The sequence below is a fragment of the Pelmatolapia mariae genome, linkage group LG14, assembly GCF_036321145.2.
Source record: "Pelmatolapia mariae isolate MD_Pm_ZW linkage group LG14, Pm_UMD_F_2, whole genome shotgun sequence".
Taxonomy (NCBI): domain Eukaryota; kingdom Metazoa; phylum Chordata; class Actinopteri; order Cichliformes; family Cichlidae; genus Pelmatolapia; species Pelmatolapia mariae.
Window position 1 is genome coordinate 13357228 of NC_086239.1, and position 20648 is coordinate 13377875.

General features: G+C 41.4%; 1 protein-coding gene across 5 annotated transcripts in view; it reads right to left on the minus strand.

The window, feature by feature from the left end:
• mecom (MDS1 and EVI1 complex locus) overlaps positions 1 to 11568 on the minus strand; it is a 126106-nt gene extending 114538 nt beyond the window's left edge. For all 5 annotated transcript variants that reach the window (XM_063493851.1, XM_063493850.1, XM_063493849.1 and 2 more), the window contains exon 1: positions 11505 to 11568. In XM_063493851.1, coding sequence (XP_063349921.1) covers positions 11505 to 11541 — 37 coding nt within the window. In that variant the 5' untranslated portion in view covers positions 11542 to 11568. The remainder of the gene's footprint in view (positions 1 to 11504) is intronic.
• Positions 11569 to 20648: the final 9080 nt, after the last annotated feature.

A 20648-nucleotide genomic window follows, 5' to 3' on the forward strand; every position in this document is an offset into this window, starting at 1 on the left:
TAATACGCTAGGAGAAATAGATATAACTAATTTTTCAAACTACCACACCCTTGGATAACAGACAACTTTTCCAAGTTTCCTAAAGTTGGTCTAAAAGTGATCTTAGAATAACTCCACACTTCAGTGTCTGTCCATTATTTGCACTATAAAATGCATGAAAATGATCAGATTCAAACATTTGGTAATGGGAAAAAGATATATTTTTTCTTGTTTGTTATTTAAATAAACAGAGACAGGGATGTCTGGGATGTATTGGTGTGTGAAACACAGAGAAGAGAGAGCGAAAAAGACAGACTAAGGGGCCTGAATGTCTGACAGACAAGCAGACAGATGGACAGGAACTTGGCATTAGGGAATATGATTCTGCCAGAGAGTGATCCATAAAGACTCGAGGAGGTCGAAGGGCACCATCTCTATAATGACTCATCATCACTCAGTGGTGTCCATGCTGGGATGGCCAGTGTGCGTAAGTGTGTGTGTGTGTGAATCACTGAGAAGGCCAGCGATCTGCTGAGAGATAGTGCAGTATAAACAGCCAGTTCTGCTATTCTAGGTCTCTGGGGAGAAAAAGAGAGATCTCCCTGTTGTTTTATCAGAGCGCTAGCCAAATACTGTCACCCATAATGTCAATTAATTCCTTCTTTAACTTTTTTTTCTTTTTTTTTTTGGAAGGAAAACATGGGTGAGAATGTGAACATGACATTAACTGAGTTATGGAGTATGATAAATGTCATAAAGCGTATAGCATTCTTTCTGTAGTGGGATGGGGTGGGCTGCAGACTGTGTTTGACTTCTTGGGGTTGAGTAAACACCACTGGACGGACCGTGCCATGGCAGCTGTTCTCATGGTAACGTGGCTGGTAGTGGAGCAGGGCCGAAGGAGTTGTGGTGATTTCATTAACAGATTTTTTTTTTACTCACAGCCAGCCATTACTTTTACTACAGCGCACCCCGAACTGACCACTAAAAGGGTGGCGCTGACTGCCAACACCTTGTATATGGAATTCATAAAACAATGGCTCTCACTAAATTCCCTTGCTGCATTCTCAATCAAATTGCATGGCAGTGACTGTGTCTGTGCACATTTATGTGCATGCACGTGCAAGAAGCTTTTTTTGTGCGTGTTTGTGTGCAGCACTGGATGAATATATCCATTTCTTGGCACTTGACAGCCTGTTTGTCATCCACTCCACAACCAAGAGCTGACCTTCAGAAGCATAACTACTACTATCCCGCCATATCTCTCCTCTTCCCTCCCTTCATCCTTACATTTCCATTGCCTCTCTCACCCGATATCTTCCTCACCCCTACCTCGCTCTGCTTCTCCTTCACTTTTTTGCTCTGGCCCCTACTACAGCCTTTGTCATTGATCGCTGATGCGATTCGCTGCCTCCGTGCTCAGTAATGACCTGCACTGGTAACCAGCCGGCTGCTCCTTTCGGCCTCTCGTAGATTGAACTGTCAGATGGCAGCGATTAATGGCCGGGCAGAGAGACACAGACTCACACCTGCATTGCCCCAAACTGTGCTGTCCTGCCAATCCTCTGTCCCACATCAGGTACGTGTCCACAGGTACATGTCTGCATTTGTAAATATGCCGTGTCCAGATTTCTTGTAGGGTTTGTCAAATTTTCAAACACACTACTGCATGTGCTTATGAATACATATAAAGCATGTCTTTCATACATGTACGAGCCCAAAGGCACGCATTAATATTGCCCCACTGCAGTGGGTGTTGGGAAACATAAAGTGAAAGATTATGCAAGAGAAGCTAAAGAAACAAGAACCTAAGTACATAACTCTAAATGCTTTGAGAACCTTGAAAAGTAAAACAATTTGTCCATTTTTAAAATAACTCAACCTAACCACATCCCTCTTTCTTATCCATGTAAACGTAATCATTATTTATCTGCTGCGCTATACTTGCCCTGCGTTCTTCTATATTACTAAATTAGTTATGATTGCACCCGTAATCATTCACTTATTCTACTGTTCACACTTGAGTAACTCTGAGCAAGAGAATCAGAATAAACGCCCGAAATGTTAACATATGTTATTTCCCTGAACAGAGATGAGTAGGGTGTTTGGTCTGGTCTCTCTCACTCTGTCTGTTAAGCTGAACACTGCAGGCCCACGCGGCTGTCCCGTGTTGTACTTGGCTGGCCGTCTGCTAACTGTCAGCGCAGTATCTCCTTACACTGATGAATGGGAAGTTTCCAGACCATTCCCAAAGCTTTCATTCCCTTGTTCCAACTCTTATCCAGAGGAATGACCAAGGAAACAGGGGCTCCTCCTCCTGGCTACCAGCCTCCCTCAAGGGAAGTGCCAACATGGAGACGGGCATGGAAAGAAAAATCTGCAGTAAATTCAGGAGGTTTTCAGACCCACTTCTTGCACACTTTTTGTATTGAAGATTACATTTTAAACATGCAAAACTAGATTTTTCCTCACCAATCACTAACCTAATTACACAGTGAAAACATGTTTCTTCCTTTTTATCAATCTATTATTCCATCGTGCACTGAAAAGTGGACCATTTTCCCAGCCTGAGGTCACTCTGAGGCCAGTTTTGTTTTGTATTTATCAAAACAAAGGTTGTATTTATCATACGACCTAAACTTCATTCTGACCAGTCTACCCATATCTGCTGCTAGGGAATGTTGGGGTGGCTGTAGCTCAGGAGGTAGCGTGGGTCATCTACTGATCAGAAGTTTGGCGGTTCAGTCGCTGGCTGCTTCCAGTTTGTATGCCAAATATCCTTGGACAAGATACTAACCCCATGTTGCTCTCTGATACATCCATTGGGAAATTAATGTTTGTGAATATTAGATGTGTTATGCAGGTGTCGGCCTGCATCAACACCAAGCTCGACGTCTTCAGCAGCGATGTCTTCGCCGGATTCTGAGGATCCGCTACACCGACCACATCACCAACGAGGAGATCCTGCGAAGGAGTGGCACAGTCAAACTTCACAACATCGTTGCACGCAAAAGGCTCCGACTGGCCGGCCACATCCTCCGCATGTATGATACACAGATTCCAAAAACAGCGATGCGCTGGCAACCCCTGGGCGTTAAAAGACCACGAGGACGTCCCCGCAACACCTGGCGAAGGTCATTCCATCAAGACCTAAAGACATCGAATATATCGTTGGAAGAAGCTGAAACCCGGGCACAAGATCGAGCCTGGTGGCGTTCGTTTGCCACCCGATATGCCACATAAAGCATGGGAGGATCTAAGTCTAAGTCTAAGTAAGAATATTAGATAGAGGAAAGTGCTTGTATGAATGGGTGAAAACCGTTCTTTACTACAGTGACTGCAGTAGCAAGGTGATGCACAGACATTGTTTTAACTTCTGCTGAGAGGATTTAACTTTAGTTAGATCACACCAGAGACTCATCTTCCCTATACTCTCTGTCATTTCAGAGTTATGTGGCAAATGCATACGTTTTACTCCAGAGTGGATCCTGCTACTCAAGTCATTTCACCATGTAGGCCTCACAAAATGAGTGGTGGTGAGAAGGATAACTAGTGAGTTACCGTTGAGTTCCTTTATGCTTCTCTGACCAAGTGCCCTCTTTCTTTGTTTCTTCATGTCTTAACATGAAATCCAACTCTAGACGGAGGTATAGTGATTTCACACTTGTTTGATTTCACAACTGCTTAGGTCGCTGTTTTTCAAGGTGCACTCAGAGCCCTTTAAATTATTTCACAACCAATTTGATATCTCACAGTATTTTAATCAACAGGTCAAGAAAGAGTTTCTTGGATTTCATGAGTGACATGCACTAGAAATAAATCCTGAAAATATATGTGTGCCATACTACACTGTATTTTTGGGTTATTTGGTGTAGATTAATGGGCTTGATTAAAACTGAATCTTTGATACATCAAAAATGTTCAAGAAAATGGAGGATACACAATTTGCGAGTCCTCTGTAAAATGCTCTCTACTTAGGGAACTAAGTTGGAACAAGGGGGAGGGAAATAGAGATGATGGTAGACAGTAGACAAAACATAGTAGAAGAAAGACAAATGGGAAACATAAGAAACACCAAAGAAGGGAAAAAAAGAGAAAGTGAAAGAGGAAAAAAAGATAGACGGGAGATGGAAGGCCCATAATCCTCTGAACAGTGAACATGTGAATATCAGGCCAGTAGGGGTTTGGCGTGGTGTGTGAAACGGAGATAAAATCGATTAGCTTGCCCACTGACCCAGCGAGCAGAGGGGCCCCCCATCGCCCCAGTCTTGCCACAGCCCTGACAGAGACGTCCATGCCTCGAGGTCCCGAGGGGTTGCCTGTGGACACTGAGGTGAACAAAGTGGTGCCCTCCTGTCAAACTAAAGCCCTCAAGCACCAGCAAAACAACAGACCATGCTGTAATGCTTCACTGCTCTCTGATTCCACAAGAGACAAAAAAGATGTAGTACAGGCTGCTGAAAGAGCACGTTGTGCATAAGAGAATACAGCTTAGAATACAGTACTGCAGAACTTGCTTAAAGAAAAGTACTGCAAGTTAATTGGGAATTTCAGTAAAGTGAAAACACCACACTTACTCATTTTGATTTAGGTATTAAATTTTTTATGACTTTAGTATCATACAACTGTGTTTCTTAAAAGTATTACGAGTAAATAATATATTAAGTTAACAGTTTATAAAATGCCGTAGCAGTTATAAATGGATTAGAGAGGCAGTGAATTGTGACTTTAATCACACTTAGACATTTATTTATTTTCAACTTGAAACACAACTTTTATTGACTTAGTAATTCCAGACATTATAAGCTATTGCTTGGAAAACTGTAAAAGCCTTGGCCTAACAAACTCTTGACACCTGTTGACGCACCGTGAAAGCTCTCCCCATCACTTTATCGCCTTGTTTTCCGCACATGATTTCCCAGTCACATCACCATGTGAGGAACACCTCTTTGATTCCTGGCTCATTGTAGTGTATGTGACCTCGGAGGTCACAGCGTGGAAAGAAGTGGATGTGTCACCACTAAGCTCTTCTCCGTGTTAGAAAAATATTTCTATGGTGCTTTTAGGATGCTAACGCTAATCAAAACAGGACATCCTGAGGAGGGCCGTGTTCTCTCTTCCCTGGCCCCACTCACCGGCCACTTTGTGTTTTTGTGTTTGTGGAGGAGCGACAATCCCAGGAAGCTGCGAGGAGGGTTCATCAAAGCTCCAAGCGGGGGTCCCGGGTTGCTGGATCGCTGGAATGTGGCGTGGAAAGGAATCTCTACTGTCCTATTGTTCCCTTGTTTCCTCGGTCTCATCACATGCCGGCACGTCCAGTTCACTTACAGGTAAGCGGCGCTAATCAGCACCGCATTCTTTTCCACAGTCACATTCTTTTCTCTGCTGTGACCCTGGCTGACCAGCAGCAGCGGTACACACACGTGAAGTGCACAATTTATACAGACGCACACGTGCACACTGCAGAAATCATCAAGACGGACCTCTGAGGACAGGGACATGGACTTCCCTTTTCAGAGATAAGGCACTAGATGAGATGAACACCGATGGAGCATACATCAGTAACGACAGAACCTGAGAAGTGTTTAAGGTTTAAGAAAACAAGCATCTGTGAGAAACTTGGCCAAAAAATCTAGTTCACCTGAACAAACAAGCAAACAAATAAATAAGTAAACAATACCTACAGTCTGAATTTATTTCTGGTGTATAAAATTAAGGTGCTGTGTACCCCAAAAAATAAGAATAAATGTTTTGCATATTTAAATGTATGTCGCTACAAGTTAATAGCAAATTCAGAGCTTTTCGTGACTTTTCGTCCTCATGTCTTCCTCTCTAACATCACTATTTCAACACTTAACACAGGCAAGGCAGCCGCTATCAGATCCAATCAGGTGGCTGCGTTGCAGTCCAAACTTCATCAGGAAGGGCCCAGCTTTGATCACATCTCCTCCCCTCATCTCTCCCGTCCTGAAAAGGTGAGAGGTCACTCCTTAATGAGCCTCAGGGTCCAGAGTGGGAAGGGGGTGGGGGGCTTATTGTAGCACAGATAAAAGGTGTACAGGAATCACATACACATAGCACACAAACACATGCATGCGCACATCTAACTACATCGGGTCTGTCCTGTCCTGTCTCTGCACAAGACCCGATGCCCTGTTTTGTCCCCTGGTAATCAGAAACAACTCTTGAGCTCGTTCCTTCCATTGGGCCAGCCTGCTCCACCCAGGGAGATCCCCGAGCAGTGCTGGAACACACTGTTATCAACACATTCACAAAACGATTGTTGGGTAATTCCTGTTTATAGCTATGTGCTCCCTCCAGTGTGTAAGCACTATTCTCTCTATCACCCTTGCTGCACAGCCATTAAAATACAATGTCCATAAGCAATTCCATGAACACCTGTCAGTACAAAGTAGTGTATCACTGTCTCAAGACAAAGTTTGGAGATGTACGAAACGAGCATACGGGTCATTAAAATATGGGCTACTGGAATAAAATTGATAATTCTGTGTTCTATACTCGCAACATCCTGTTTGGGTTAAAGATGAAAAGTGAATAAAGTCAAACATGATTAATCAGACATCTTCAAAAAAGGTACATATGTAACATGACTGGGCAGCTGCCTTTAAACTGATAACAGTCCAGCGAAGTGTTACACATGTATACTGGCAGCTACCAAAGAGTCATATCAAATGTTTTGCCTTCCTGGCCATAAAAGCACTCAACAATGTAGTAAAGTGAGTTAGGGTAGTTAGCTGATGTGAGACATAAGGACATAGTGTCGGGCTCTGTTTCTACCACCTGCTCCAGGTAATTGATTGGCGCATATAAAATGATTGAGTTTCTTTAATTAGCTAACAAACATCTCTCCTCCAAGCATGCCGAGGCGTGCTAATTTCACACCGCCTCATTAATAGCCTGGGTGAAGTGCACCATCAGCAGTCTGTTGACGTTATATCTCTTCGGACATCATAACGACACACAAATCAGTTTGATGTCTGGGTAAACTTTTCAGTGCAGCAAAATGCCATTTATCTCAGACTAATTTGCGATGAGAGAAACTGCAGCACGTCTCACATTTGACAACTGCGCTCTGTGCACTCTGCACGCTGCCTTTTGTGTTGTGCATACACGCACGCCAAAGAATCGCTCGTGCACGCAGCCCTGACCAAATAAGCGCATGCACATATTCACCTCGCTCCCAAGCAAACACACATACATACATACACACACAATCTATAAAAATATGCTTAGCTCGGGACTGCTCTGTTGATAATGACCTCAGTCTTGGCACCGTACGGGGCCAGACCAGACTGACGACAGACTGGAGGCTTTTGTGTGGACTCCCTATCTCTAACTCCATGACCTTTAGGGGGAAGAAGAAAGCAGAAATGCGTTTTTTTATTTAGAAGGGGTAAGGCTCACTCATTGTTCTGCACTGGTACAGTTTCCCTGTGGTAAACACACAGTGGTTCCCAGGCTTGACATGGTGCTGCACACCCCCTCCCTCCATCCATCCCTTGGTGTTCCCACACTGCCCTGTCTGGGTCGCTGCATCAGCACCCACACACACACACACACACGCACGCACACAGACACACACCACCATCAGCGTACAAACACGGCTTTATGAAATTCCTTTTATTCACGATGGTCTGAGATGTAAGAAAGCAGGGACTACAGTTGGAGAAGTGGGAGTGAAACCCCCTGGGGCAGGGCCACTGTGTCAGGGCCTGAGAGGGGACTCATGATGAGGCCTGGAAGCTCCCTACTTGCTTGGGACAGAGGCCATCCTTCAAGTGGGTGACAACAGTGTATAAACAAACCACTAACCTCGTCAGCTCTCTGTTTACAGCTGTGAGACTAAGTCCTGGACGACTCATTAACATCAGAGACCTTCCAAAGAAGCCATTTTCTGAAGAGGGGTGAGGGTGGGCGGGTGAGGGCTTTGCCCATCGTAAGGGTAGGGGGGGGAGACATGTAAGACAGATGGGGACGTTGATAGATGAGAAGGTCCTGGTCAGAGTCAAACTGCCTCCCACAACCCATATTCCACCAACAAATACACAGACAGACATGCAAATACCGCAAAACTCCACCGATACACCCCAAACAGGCTGCTTGTGTACATACGAGTGTGTGTGTCGACTTATGTGACTGGGATATATTTCACACTTGGTTTGACAGCAGTTTTCTGACGATATTGTAGTTGTTCAAGGATTTTTTCTTTCTTTTTTTGTAAGGGTTGCACATGAATTAGAATGTAGCCTTAAATGTATTAACAGAAACCTTTTAGACTCATTCAAACAAGCATTTCTTATATGTGCCACACAAACTTTCATCTAAAGCCATTAAATAAACTCAGAATCACCAGCAGTGTGTCAGACGTTTCTGAATCATACATGCAGGCCTGCAGATACATCCTGCAACAAAAGTCTCTCAAAAGATGTTACATTGCCAACAACGTGAGCCAATCCTTGTTTTCCCTTGTTACAGATGCAATGGGTTATCTTTCCTGTGCTCATTTAAAACCTGCTTATATATATACGGAATAAAACGGTGTTTATATATATATATGTTTTCGTCTTTGCTTGAACTGATAGTAGGCCCTGATTTCCATAAGAGGATTTGGCTCTACTGTTATTTATTACATCAGAAATAAAAGTTCAAAGCAACAGTTAACTAAGGAGGACAACAGAAGGGGGTAACTTCTGCCTAGGGCCCCAATGATTCTTGACCCAGGCCATTACTGAAGGCGATATGGGACATTTGTATACAGAGCTTTGGCACCAAGCGGAGCGCAGGCAAAGAGCGCCGCTCCGGGACAACAAGGGCCGTTTAATGGGGTCTCTATTTCACTTTCCTCGCGCCAGCCCGCTCCCTCTCACCTTTTAAATGGGCCAATCTATTAACCGTTTTAATGAGCTCCGCCAGACAAACGCGAGATGCATGGCCCACTGCACAATGTGGGGAGGACGACGCACTTCTCCCAAGACCGAGAAGAGAGGCGCTGACGGACAGCGAGGCCCAGCGAGACCCCTCCCTCCCACATTCACACACACACACACACACACACACACACACACACACACACACACACACACACACACACACAAACAGGGCGATAACCCATCTAAAAAGCGTTATGGCTCCACATTTCTGGAGACTGAGTGATGACTGACGGAATATTGTGGTAAAGGTGAAAATGATTAGGCTTACCAAATAGTGCCTGCCTTGGGACACACGTTGTATTTGATTGCTCTGCTGGCACTTGTTAAACTTCCAAATATTTTTATTCACTTAATTGTCTAGTTTGCCTGAATTCAGATGCGTGCTATGGTTACTCTAGGCTGGTCTTGGTAGATTAATCGCTACTGTAATTATTCCTAGCAAATTATCATAGCACTCTGAACGCATTATAACGAAACGGTATTTATCGAGACTCAAATATGCTAAGTGAACCTTTAATTAGGCCTACACCGAGCTAGTTTGGATCACCAAAGCCCCGTCCATCTTTCTGTGGCTAACATTTCACCGCGGGGTGCGGCCTGCACGCCTTGGCTTAGCATAGTTGGGGAGTTTTTTTGTGGCGCACCGCATTACATCTGGACGTGCGGACTAATCAGTCAGCCTCCATCAATCACTCTCACGTTTACCACCTCTCCATCACCTCCTGTATTACAGGCACTTAAATAAAAAAAAGAAATGCACGACTGTTTTGCAAGGAGGGAGGCACACACTGAACGCATTTACCAGCAGAGCCCTTATGAGGGGTCTGGGAATTTAAATATTCACTGTTGACACTGTGCAGACCTGGCTGATGGCCAGAGCGGGCCCGCTGCTCCGGGGGCCAAAACATTTCCCCATTCTTACTTAACAGTTAGAAATTACCTCGAAAATAATAATCACACGAAGAATTTGACCTTCTAACTTCAGAGTAGCTTTAATTGTGTGCAAAGAAAGTTGGTGCAGTTGTTCCGCGCAGCTGCTCGTTTTCTGCATTTCTAAACAAAATCATAAATAATAACAATAAAAAACTCACAGGGCTGTTTTTGTACTGTGCACGATGACGTTCTGTGTGTTTATATAACCTGTGCACCATCTTCACAGGAGTCACAGGATTTTCTGAAGCTCCAGAAGGTCAGTGAAGCAGTTTATATATTTAGAATACGTCAATTAAGCTTCATCAGACTGTCTGCATTATGCTGCATTTCTGTGCGGACAAATAATTACATTAGAACTCGGTTTCACCTGAACACGTGCAGTCTTAAAAAAAAAAAAAAACTTCTGTGGAGCCTGCTCGTTAATGACCAGCTGCCCGGGGCGTTTCACAAATTACAATTACACCGTTTTATTCCGTGCAAGTAGCTGAACTCCAACGACATACGCGCAGATCTTTAAACGCGGTAAACCTCCTCAATATGAACATTTCTGTAAACACCTGAAATCTTGCAGGCCTCGGTCATTGCACTGTAGCCTTCTTGGATGTGACTTGCCAGAGTTTGCATTACAATTCAAGGTGAAGGCACAAGCGCGTCTTACACTTAGACATTAAAAAAAAAACAAAGATAAAACAGCGTCACAACTAAAAAGAGAGCGAACGCAGCACAGAACCGCATTTTTTTTTTAAATAGATACATTTTGAAAATTATTGTAGCATGATCATCTCATTCCATGAAGTTAATTAGGTTCAAGCAAGTAAATAAACGGCGACGGTAGCATTTAATTTAATCAAACATCAGTGGATATTTCAAGTTATCATTTTATCCTGAATGGATTTTGCATTAGTAAGAAGCCTGCGTCCTGTAGTGATGAATCTAAATTTTAAAGTCCGTAAAGTGTAACACTGTAGCGTTAAAAAGTAATATAAAAATATATACGTCTCAATGTCTTTTATTTACAGGTGACACAGAATTTAGCAAATGCTACAAATTATATATTAATAAGACCTCCGGAATGAACTGCGTGACTCAAACACACTAACAAGACTTAAAAAAAAAAGAAAAAAAGAAAGGAAACTCCCCGAATCATTTTAGCGTCTCTAAATCGCCGTTTTCTCCTCGTTTCGCTCCACTTTCGCTTTACTTGTTTTTCCAAGTTTCTCCCGGGAAAATGAAGTGACCCGCAGCCCACAGCAGCAGCGTGCAGCGAGTGCAACACAACTGCCGATGCACTGGACATGGGATTTTTTAACTCGCAATACACCACGTTACACTACAGCGCCCACTACATGCAACGAGCAATTCCAATACTGGAGCGGACGCCTTACACAAAGTTCCTCCATCGCACCCTCAACTCTAAAGTTTACGCTCTACTTCTGCTCGACTTTAATTATTTTCTTCGCGACAACATCACGGTTTGCTCTTTTTTCTTGTTTTTAAGCGGGTGAAAGTGAGGGTTCGGGTCTCCTCGTGGAAACTAAATCGTAACAGAAACTATTAATAGAAGCAGTGATAACAGCGACAGTCTATAGGTATATAAGATGGCATGTTTCAAGAGAAAAAAGAAAGGGATGTTGCACCTACTCGTGGCCAGTTTCCGTGCCCTGCCTTTGGACCTCATGGTGCCAGTCTCTCGGCGTGGGTTTGTTTGGATTTTTTCTTCAATCTTTTTTTCCTCCTTTTTGTTTTTTCTCTGTCCTTTTTCTCTGGGTTTCTCAATCCAAACGCGCTATCTCTCCAGCATTGTCAGTCTGGACACCTTCGCACATGCGCACAGCCCGAAATCTGCCGGCAGCAAGTGCCAGAAAAAGTTTGGGACGATTTATCACTTTGATATTAACCTGATCTGGTCAAGATGAGTGAATCGCGGACATCTCATTTCGTGTCAGTTTTTCAAACGACCACAGAGTGAGAAAGCGGGGCACACTGCAAAAAATGTCAAGAGTTGATGTTTCACATTTAGCCGTGTGTTATTTCTTTCTTCTTTTTTTAAACCCCAAAACTTTACAAAACTTTTAAATGGAAGTCTGTTCATTAGACGGAAGACTTACGTTTCTATGTATTTTGATAAAAAACAAACAAAAAAAAAACCCTCCTTACATAGACCTAAATTGGTGGATTAAAAAATAAAGCGGCGATTCACTGCAAAATTAGACTGAAAACTTTCCCAACAAGTTCACTTTAGTTACTCTGCCTCGTGCAATAGATTTTATGTCCTTTTTAAAGACATTAAAAGAAAAGTTTTTCAGATTGAGCCCTGAACGCTTTTTTTTCTTTAAAAAAAGATGGATAGCTATTTTTTGCAGTGCAGTCAGCACCCCGGATCTATGGAGTGCCGAGAGCATTAATTATAACGATCCTTACTCTCAATCCTTACAGCGCACCTTTTCTCTTTAAATGAACTCACATTAATCAATGCTCACTTAAATTGCCGATGCTGAGTGTGGTCATTAAAGATTTTATATATTTTAATTGTGTTTTTGAACATTATCCCGAGCACTGGAAAATGAATTAAAAAGTTCCCCCTCCCTCATCCGCTTGGGCACCCGACTGACAGCTTTAATATGAGAGTGACCACGTTTTCTTTTCCTCCTTCTTCTTCCTCCTTTTTTATAATTCTTTGTGTCACTCCGCTGACAATTATTAATACGTTGAGAGCTTAGTATTAATGCTCTTTTGAGTAGTTTCTGTTGAATTTCATCTCATGGTAATTGCTGAATGTTCCAAAAGGATGTTTTTACTTGATTTAACTGCGAAGGAGAGGGTTTCTGTCAAGAAAGAAAAGCCTTTTCTCCACACCCCCACCTCTGCAGGTGGAACAGACGTCCCCTTTTTCTCCTGTGGATTTTAAGGGCCACATTGTTTTATGATTGCCGTCCAGGCAAAAAGCAAGTTAATATACTCACTTCATCTCATCTATTGCATTACAGAGACACATTTTGAAACAGAGTCATCAGGAGAAACAGAGCACCAACCACACACAGGAAAGCAGATCCTCGGTATAATTCATTTTATTTGGTAACAACAAATAAAATGAGTAAAATCGGACCCACACATCAAGAACTGATATCTTATCTTGTTTATCCCTGTGCAGTGGGAGCCTATTATAATTAAAGTAATTGGCAATTAATTAGACCCACAGGAGATATGACTCTTCTTGCAGATGAGCACATTAATGGCTGTTTTAATTTGAGCTATCGATTCCAAAGTGCGCAGAAACTGGCTGAACTTGTGACATCATATCTTCTGGCGAAAAAGAAAAGAGTGAATGGATGAATGAATGAATGAATGAAATAACAGACTGGTCAAATTTAGATAATGTAGTGTGTTCACACGGCCACGCCGATTTTACTGAAAAGCTCTGTACACACTTTCAGCTTCTGCAGATCACTTTCATCTTCTGAAGGATTTAATTTCAGACCCTTTTGATGGGGCAAAAAAAAAAAAAAAAGACACACCGAATCTCACTGTAAAAATACACACCGGTTATATTCAACTGGCAACGCCAACATACAATCTGTGCACGCCTCTATTAACATATTCTATATTTTTATTTGATTTTATTTATGTAGCTCCGTGTTCACTTAAAGGGCAGAGTTGAGAGGTTAATGCTGATACTTTATTGTGGTTGTACCTCACCCTGCCTTTACTATATAATGACATAAATGGTGCTATTAAGTGGGTTGCGCCTATACACCGTGAAGGTGGCGCGTCGGGCGTGCACAAAACACGCTGCACACCGACTGAGAGGGAGCAAGAGAGAGAGAGAGAGAGAGAGAGAGCTTCAGGCAGGGCGCTCAATTATCCTAAATGGAAACAGTTTTCATTCACCGCAATAACTCACTCTTCTCTTCTTCAGTCTTCTTCTCCCCTTTCGGAGCATTTTCCCCACTACATATTTTATCACGACACGCGGATCCCGATAGTAGTGCAGAGAGAGCCCCGTGGGCTGTAATTATTAGACATTAATTGGGCTCCAGACACCAATTCCAAGCACTAAGGCAGCCTCACATCTGCACTTAACGTTAAGTCCGCATGTAAAAAAGTTAAATTCCAAATTGTTTAAAACGAAGAAAACTTGCCTGAAACAGAAAGCGTTTGGGAGGTTTACTGTAATGCAACGGCGGGTTCAGCTGTGGAGGGGTTAAAAAATAACACGATCTGTACAAGGGGCTGTGGAGACTAAAAGCGAAAAGGGAGCCTCCGGCGCAAGGAAATTACCAGGGCCCGCATGACCTTTAAGCAACGTAGCCTAATCAATCAAGTGATCAACAGTGATATTTATCACCACGTTGTCCCACCAAACCAGTCTGCGCGATCAAAATAAAGGATGTAAAATGTCGATATTTACGTTGTTTGATGATGTTAACTTCGATATTAAAATCAAGGCACACAGTATAAGTGTCATTTTATTTCACTTTTAATTACATAATAATAATAATAATAATAATAATAATAATAATAACTACATTTGTGTTTTCATTGAATAATAATAGAAATACAAAATGTGTTTAGGATGATTAAAAACAGACAGATAATCGTTAATGGAAAACTTTTTTTTTTCAACAATAGGCCTCATTTTGGTAGATTTGGTGTCCAACTGTAGACCTGTATAACTGTACTGACTTTATTATTATTATTGTTATTATTACCATTATATATAAATATATATATATTTTTTCTTAAAGGCAATTATTTTGTCCGGTGCGTGCTGCCCCTGTGTGGCTGCACCTGTGTGGAGAATTATCAGTTTAATCAGTAAACAGCCGCACAAAGAACCGCTAAGGCAATATAATAATACTGCGCTGGAGACATTAATCCATCTTCACTGGGAAAACACTTGGCAATATCCTCAGTTAAAATAAAAACAATGTGTAGGCTGAAAAAAAGACAACTCCTTAAATACAGTGTAAACGTTCCTGTCCCTCGCAGGGTTTTAAAACAGACATTATAAACAATATTTCTATTTGTAAATATGAACGCACAGCAAAGTCTGAGAGCATTTTTCCTAGCTTGCCTACCAGGTGCAAGTGATGTCGTTTTATTTATTGCAGTGTTTTTTTTAATGGTTTTACCATTTAATCACATTTTTTTTTCCTGGACGAAATTCTTTGCTCTGTTTTCTTATACTTATTTTTGTATTATCAGATAATGCAACGTCAGATGTATTTTTTTTAAAAGGTAGAGGTAGTTAGTTGTTTTTTTTTTTTGTTGTTTTTTTTTTTTAAAAATCAGTTGGTTTGTTTAGTAGAAATGTGTACATAGCACATCATAATTAAAATGAGATAAAAGAATATATATCGTTCTTTGGAAACATGTTTTTCAGCGACGGAACAAGGTTGACACTGATTATAATTTTAAAAGACATAGTCACACTCCAAATTTTAAACTTGGATGATTTTTTAGAGTAGTACAATTAATAAAAACCCCAAATAGGAAAATGTGATATTCCTTTTATGCTCACGTTTATTATTTTTATTATTAATTCAGGCTGTGTCGATGTGTACGGAAGGCCGAACTCGTTGAAAGTCTTTCTTTATACTATACCCCCCTCTAGTGGATGTCATCCAGGAATGTTTGAGATTCTAAAAAATAAAGTATGAGTGACTGTCAATGTGTAACCATCCAGCAGTCAAACGTCAGCCCAGTCAGTACTTCCCAGGTAGATGCACATAGACTATAGACCTCTCCCTTGAAATATAGAGGACTGCATGATAACAAGTCTCACAAACTGTGAAATTTATCATTGGACCACAAGAAGAAAAACTTAAAAGCAGAAGGTAAAAGTGAGAGATTAATGGGCTGACCTGGCTGGTACTGAAGTAAAGTGCATTTTAACTGCGTCTGCCCTCAGAGTCCAGCATGGCATACAGATTACGATGCGCTCCGGAGACAATTTGTGAAAGTACTATTGATAGGGCTGGTGTTGTCGGTGGACATATTAATCTCTGAGGACTGGTTGATGAGCGGGTCTGATTCCCTCCTCCCACCCGACACATGATACAAGATACACACTCATCCCATCAATTTGCAACTGACGGTCCTCTTGCACCAGTCACATCAAAAGAGAGATCTGAGATGTAATCAATAGAACAATCGATCAGGCTAATTTATTCCCGTTTCCAGTAACAACAGACAGTGGGATCCTTGTCAGGTTCCCGGTTGCAGAGCAATTAAAGAAACACACAAATGGATGCTTAGGCCACAGAAAAAGTCAATAACCTCCAATAATGCAGGCAGCTGACTGCTTACAGCACAGTTCATCTGAACTTGAACCAGACAACATAAAAATAAACTTGAAATCTTTATAGCTATCTTAACCACATGCATGTATTGAGAAATTTATTCCAATGACCATCAGGAATCTTTCTCTGATCTTTTGCCACAAATATTGGCCTCTCCAATAGCCAGGACGAGGATTCTGCAAGGCACTTAAAAGTGAAAAATGAGACAGAGAAATTATAATATGAATCATAACAAACTATAGTGTTATTTAGACATACACATTTCATTTTTAGGATGGTAAAAAAAAAGATCCTCTGTTTTTGTCTTGTCGTTGTTCTTGTTTCTCGTGAGATTAGTGTTTGCTGTAAACTTGAGCTCTTTTGTTTTAATTAAGCTATCAAATCAAGATGGAACATAACACTGTTATGTTATGTCTGACAAAAACAATTCATGGCTAGACTACAAATGGTAATCCATCCATTCTCTTCTGCTTATCCAATTCAGTCTGTTCCAGCTGCCATAGGGGGAGAGGCGAGGTACACCCTGGACAGGTGAAGGGTTAACACAGAGAGACAGACAAGCATTTGTACTCACACTCACACCTACAGGCAATTTAAAATCACCAGTTAACCTAACCCCACTAACTGCATGTCTTTGACGGTGAGAGGAAGTCAGAGAAAACATCCAAACTCCACACAGAAAGGATTTGAACCCAGGTCCTTGCCTCAAAGTGCCTTCTTGCTGTGAGGCAACAGGGCTAACCAACACACCGCCGTTCTGCCCACAAATACAAATGATGTTTGGTATAATTAGTGCAATTCTTCCCATAATACCTGCTATAGACGTCTAAGTGATAATCTTCAAATACTTGCTGTGAAAACTGAAACAAAGCAGCTCAGTTTTTCCCCACACATTTTCTCAAGTTAAATATAAGTTGTTTCTTTTTAGTGTACCATTTGTGTTTTATAATTATTTAAAGCAATAATACATTTTATGTTCCAGACTCACCAAAATTCTAGCAGGTTGGGCTTTTGCAAGTTTGACATTTGCAAGTCAGACATTTGAACCTATCTCTTCTCATTGTTTTACCTGACCTTGATTGATTAATGGCTCAAAAAAAAAACTATCGGTCATAGAAGTGATGCCAGCTGTCTCAAGTACAACATTTTGCCATTTTTACATGCACATTCACGGTTCCATAAAATTATAGTGTCACACATATTATCCTATCCTAAAAAGGGTCCAAATGATATGGTTATAAATCTGTGCGGTAATGCTGCTGGTCTAAGGCCATTGAGTGTTTTTAGGAATCTGACATTGGTTGAGTGGTTTCCTCATCAGGAAAAGAGGCTTTCTCTGCTGGCTGTGAGTCTTAAAGTCTGGTAATAGCATAGGCACCAACTCTTCCTGGAGGTGTGACAGTCAACCACCCTGCGAAGCTGGTGAACGATGGCTTCCAGGAACTCACCTTTGCCACTTGATACACAACTTGGCAGGAGTGAAACTGAGATTTGTTGTGGAATGAACACTGCCTATTTGCCTTGTGGTAGCTTTGTTTTTGTTCCAGCTCCCAATACAGGTCCTGAGTTGTTGCTTAAAATGATGTCACCTGATTCTCCATTACACATTTGCAGCAGATCCACCTTCTTAATTTCTACCAATTGTCTGCTCACAAAATTGTTAAGCATTACAAAAAAATGAGAACGGTCAATGGGACCATAGATGTCTTTAAGGCTAAGACCTCAAACAGCTCTGTGCCAGTTCCTGACATGGCACAGATACATATGCCTGCTCTTAAGAATTGCAGAACCAGCCCAGGTTTGTCTGTCTGAGCTTTGGTATCTCCTCTTGAGTTATGGTGCAGAACATAGTTTCTGTTTAAAATGAACTGTCTGGCCATAGTCAAGAATGCAGTTTGTCAGGAACTGCAGGTTGTTCTGAACGGTAGTAATTGTCACTCATACTTGTTTGGAGGGCTATGTTGTTAAAGGTCTCTAGTAACTACAGCGTTGGTTTATTCCTGCTGAGCATGAAACCATAGAGTGTGTAAAAGTGAGACTGGATACCAATCTCATCTGGGTCTCTGGTGGGACTCACATGAGCTCACCAGCCCTCACTGTATTTAAGGACCTCTGTATTTTAGAGCAGTTGGGGCTCAGGAGATTGAGCAGGTTGTCTACCAGTTGGAAGCTCAGTGGTTTGAGCACCAGGTGCTCCAGTCTGCAAGCTGAAGTGTTCATAGGCAAGATACTGAACCCTAAATATCCTCCAGTGCATAGTGGGATTGCATGCATGATAAAACTGCTGTACACATACAGTAGAATAAAGAACTTTCTGAATGTGAGTGTGAAAGGATGGTTTTGCCTAGTACTCAAAAACACTGATTGCTCAGGCAGAGCAAAAACCATTCAGGGACTGAGATAGCGTAATATGCATATTTAGTAATGTGCATATGTTCTTATATTTGTACATATATTTATTCTTATTTTTCTCATATTTCTTATATTTTGTTTTGTTTTTTATGTTTCTTGTATTTTGTACACCACTGTTGCTTTTGGGAAGCTTGCACACAAGAATTTCACTCACATGTGCTGCCAGTGTACCAGTAATGTGATGTGACAATAAAAGTGATTTGATTTAATTATTCCCAGTAGCCACTTCATCCTATCCTCTCCTGTTTCAATATTGTCAGGTGTCAGTCACCCAGCGATCCCTCTCTGCCTGTCTCGGTCGTTTGTTTACCTCTGGAAAAGGAAATAACTCTCCCTGGAATACACCCCCCTGTTTTCCCAGATGACCCTGCCTCTCTGCCCTCTTTATCCACCATTTCCTCCCTCATTGTCTATATTCCCCACTGCTCAAACATAACAAACTTATTCATCCATAGATTTCCACTGGTAAATATAACCTATGATCTTGTTCCTGTCTTATGTCACCTTTAGGGCCCAACAGTGTTTTCATTGTATTAGAAAAGAGTGTTTATACCAACTGTATCATTCTATTGCTACTTCACAACATAGGCTGTTCGTGACTCAAAGGAGGGCAGTTGCGTACTGCTTGATCAGATTTCACACTCATTCTCTGCTCTTGAAAGTGGTGAAGGGCTTTGTGTTCTTGATGATATCTCAGAGTCAACTTATCTCAGTGATGCAGACACATGTCAGTCTGTTATAGCTTTTGCTCACAATAACATGGTTTTTGGCAGGGGTGATAAGCTGTGAGGAGGCTCTGTGCCACATGGGTCTTACACAGTCTGTCCCTTAAGGATCTTCCAGGCTGCCCATCCAATATAACAGGTTTTATAGGATGAGAAGTCCATGCAGTCAAAGTTAATCAGTTAACTTTCCAGCAACTGGAGAGAAAATCCAGCTAGGCAATTATGTTTCTGTTGCAGTATACTGTACAACAGCAATAGTAGCTCACTGGCATAGAAAATAATCATGAAGTCGTATGTACCCTTTAGATTTTATATCTTGGTTTGTTATTCCTTATGTTTTCTGTCAGTGTTTTTTTTTTAATAATAAAACAATGAAGAAAGATGTGTGACTTTTCAGAGAAGAACTTTGTTTTTGTTTTTTGCCATTTTCCACTCTAAAAATTAAGAGGCAGACACAAACTGCTGCATTTGCAGAGTTGTAAAACAAAAACTGAAACACTGCAGCACATAATATGAGAAGACAACAAACAGAGCCTCATTAATTACTGCCTTGGTTCGAACAGAGGCAGAGAGAAAGAATACATTCATCAAGGATTGTGTCTTCCTGTGCTTCCAGTGGGGATTGTATGTGCTAGTGGATTTAAGATGTAAGACCCATATAGGAGAGATTTCTCATAGCCCTGTAGGATAAAGTAAATGCCTACAGAGCAAGATATAGAGCAAGCACATAGTTCCACATGTTTGATGTGCCAGATTTGAATGCTATCGTCCTGGCATAACCCCAAAGTGACTTGTCCTAGTTTCAAACTAAGGACCTTTTGCAGTTTAGATTGATGTGCAGTCCATTGTGCTCTGGAGACATAGTGAAGCAAAAACAAAAACAACAAACAGGGATTCTGATCCAGTAATATGGTGGGTATAATCAATGAAAAGTCAGTGAAAATAAATCAAGGCTTAATCTTCCCATTTAAAAAAATTTGGCATTGTGGGATACAATGTACCCAGTGTGTGGCACACATTACCTGACAGGGAGGACTCCAGAATTGAAGGTTTTATTATGTTTACACAGATAGGTTAATCAGAAAGTAGCTAAAAAACTGACCATTTCCATGGCAACATTACCATCATAGAATCATAAGAATAATTACTTCAAAAGGAGCTTTCTGTCACATCATTTAACTTCTACAAGTGCATTTATTTGTTTTTTAAACTTTTTCTTTTAATTGAGGCGTAAACATGGCTGAAAGACTGCTTTCATTTGCAATAAAAATATATTTTGTTTGTTTTGTGCAGTGCCAGGTTCATCTCTACAATATAGCATTGTAGCATTATATTATAGCATTATA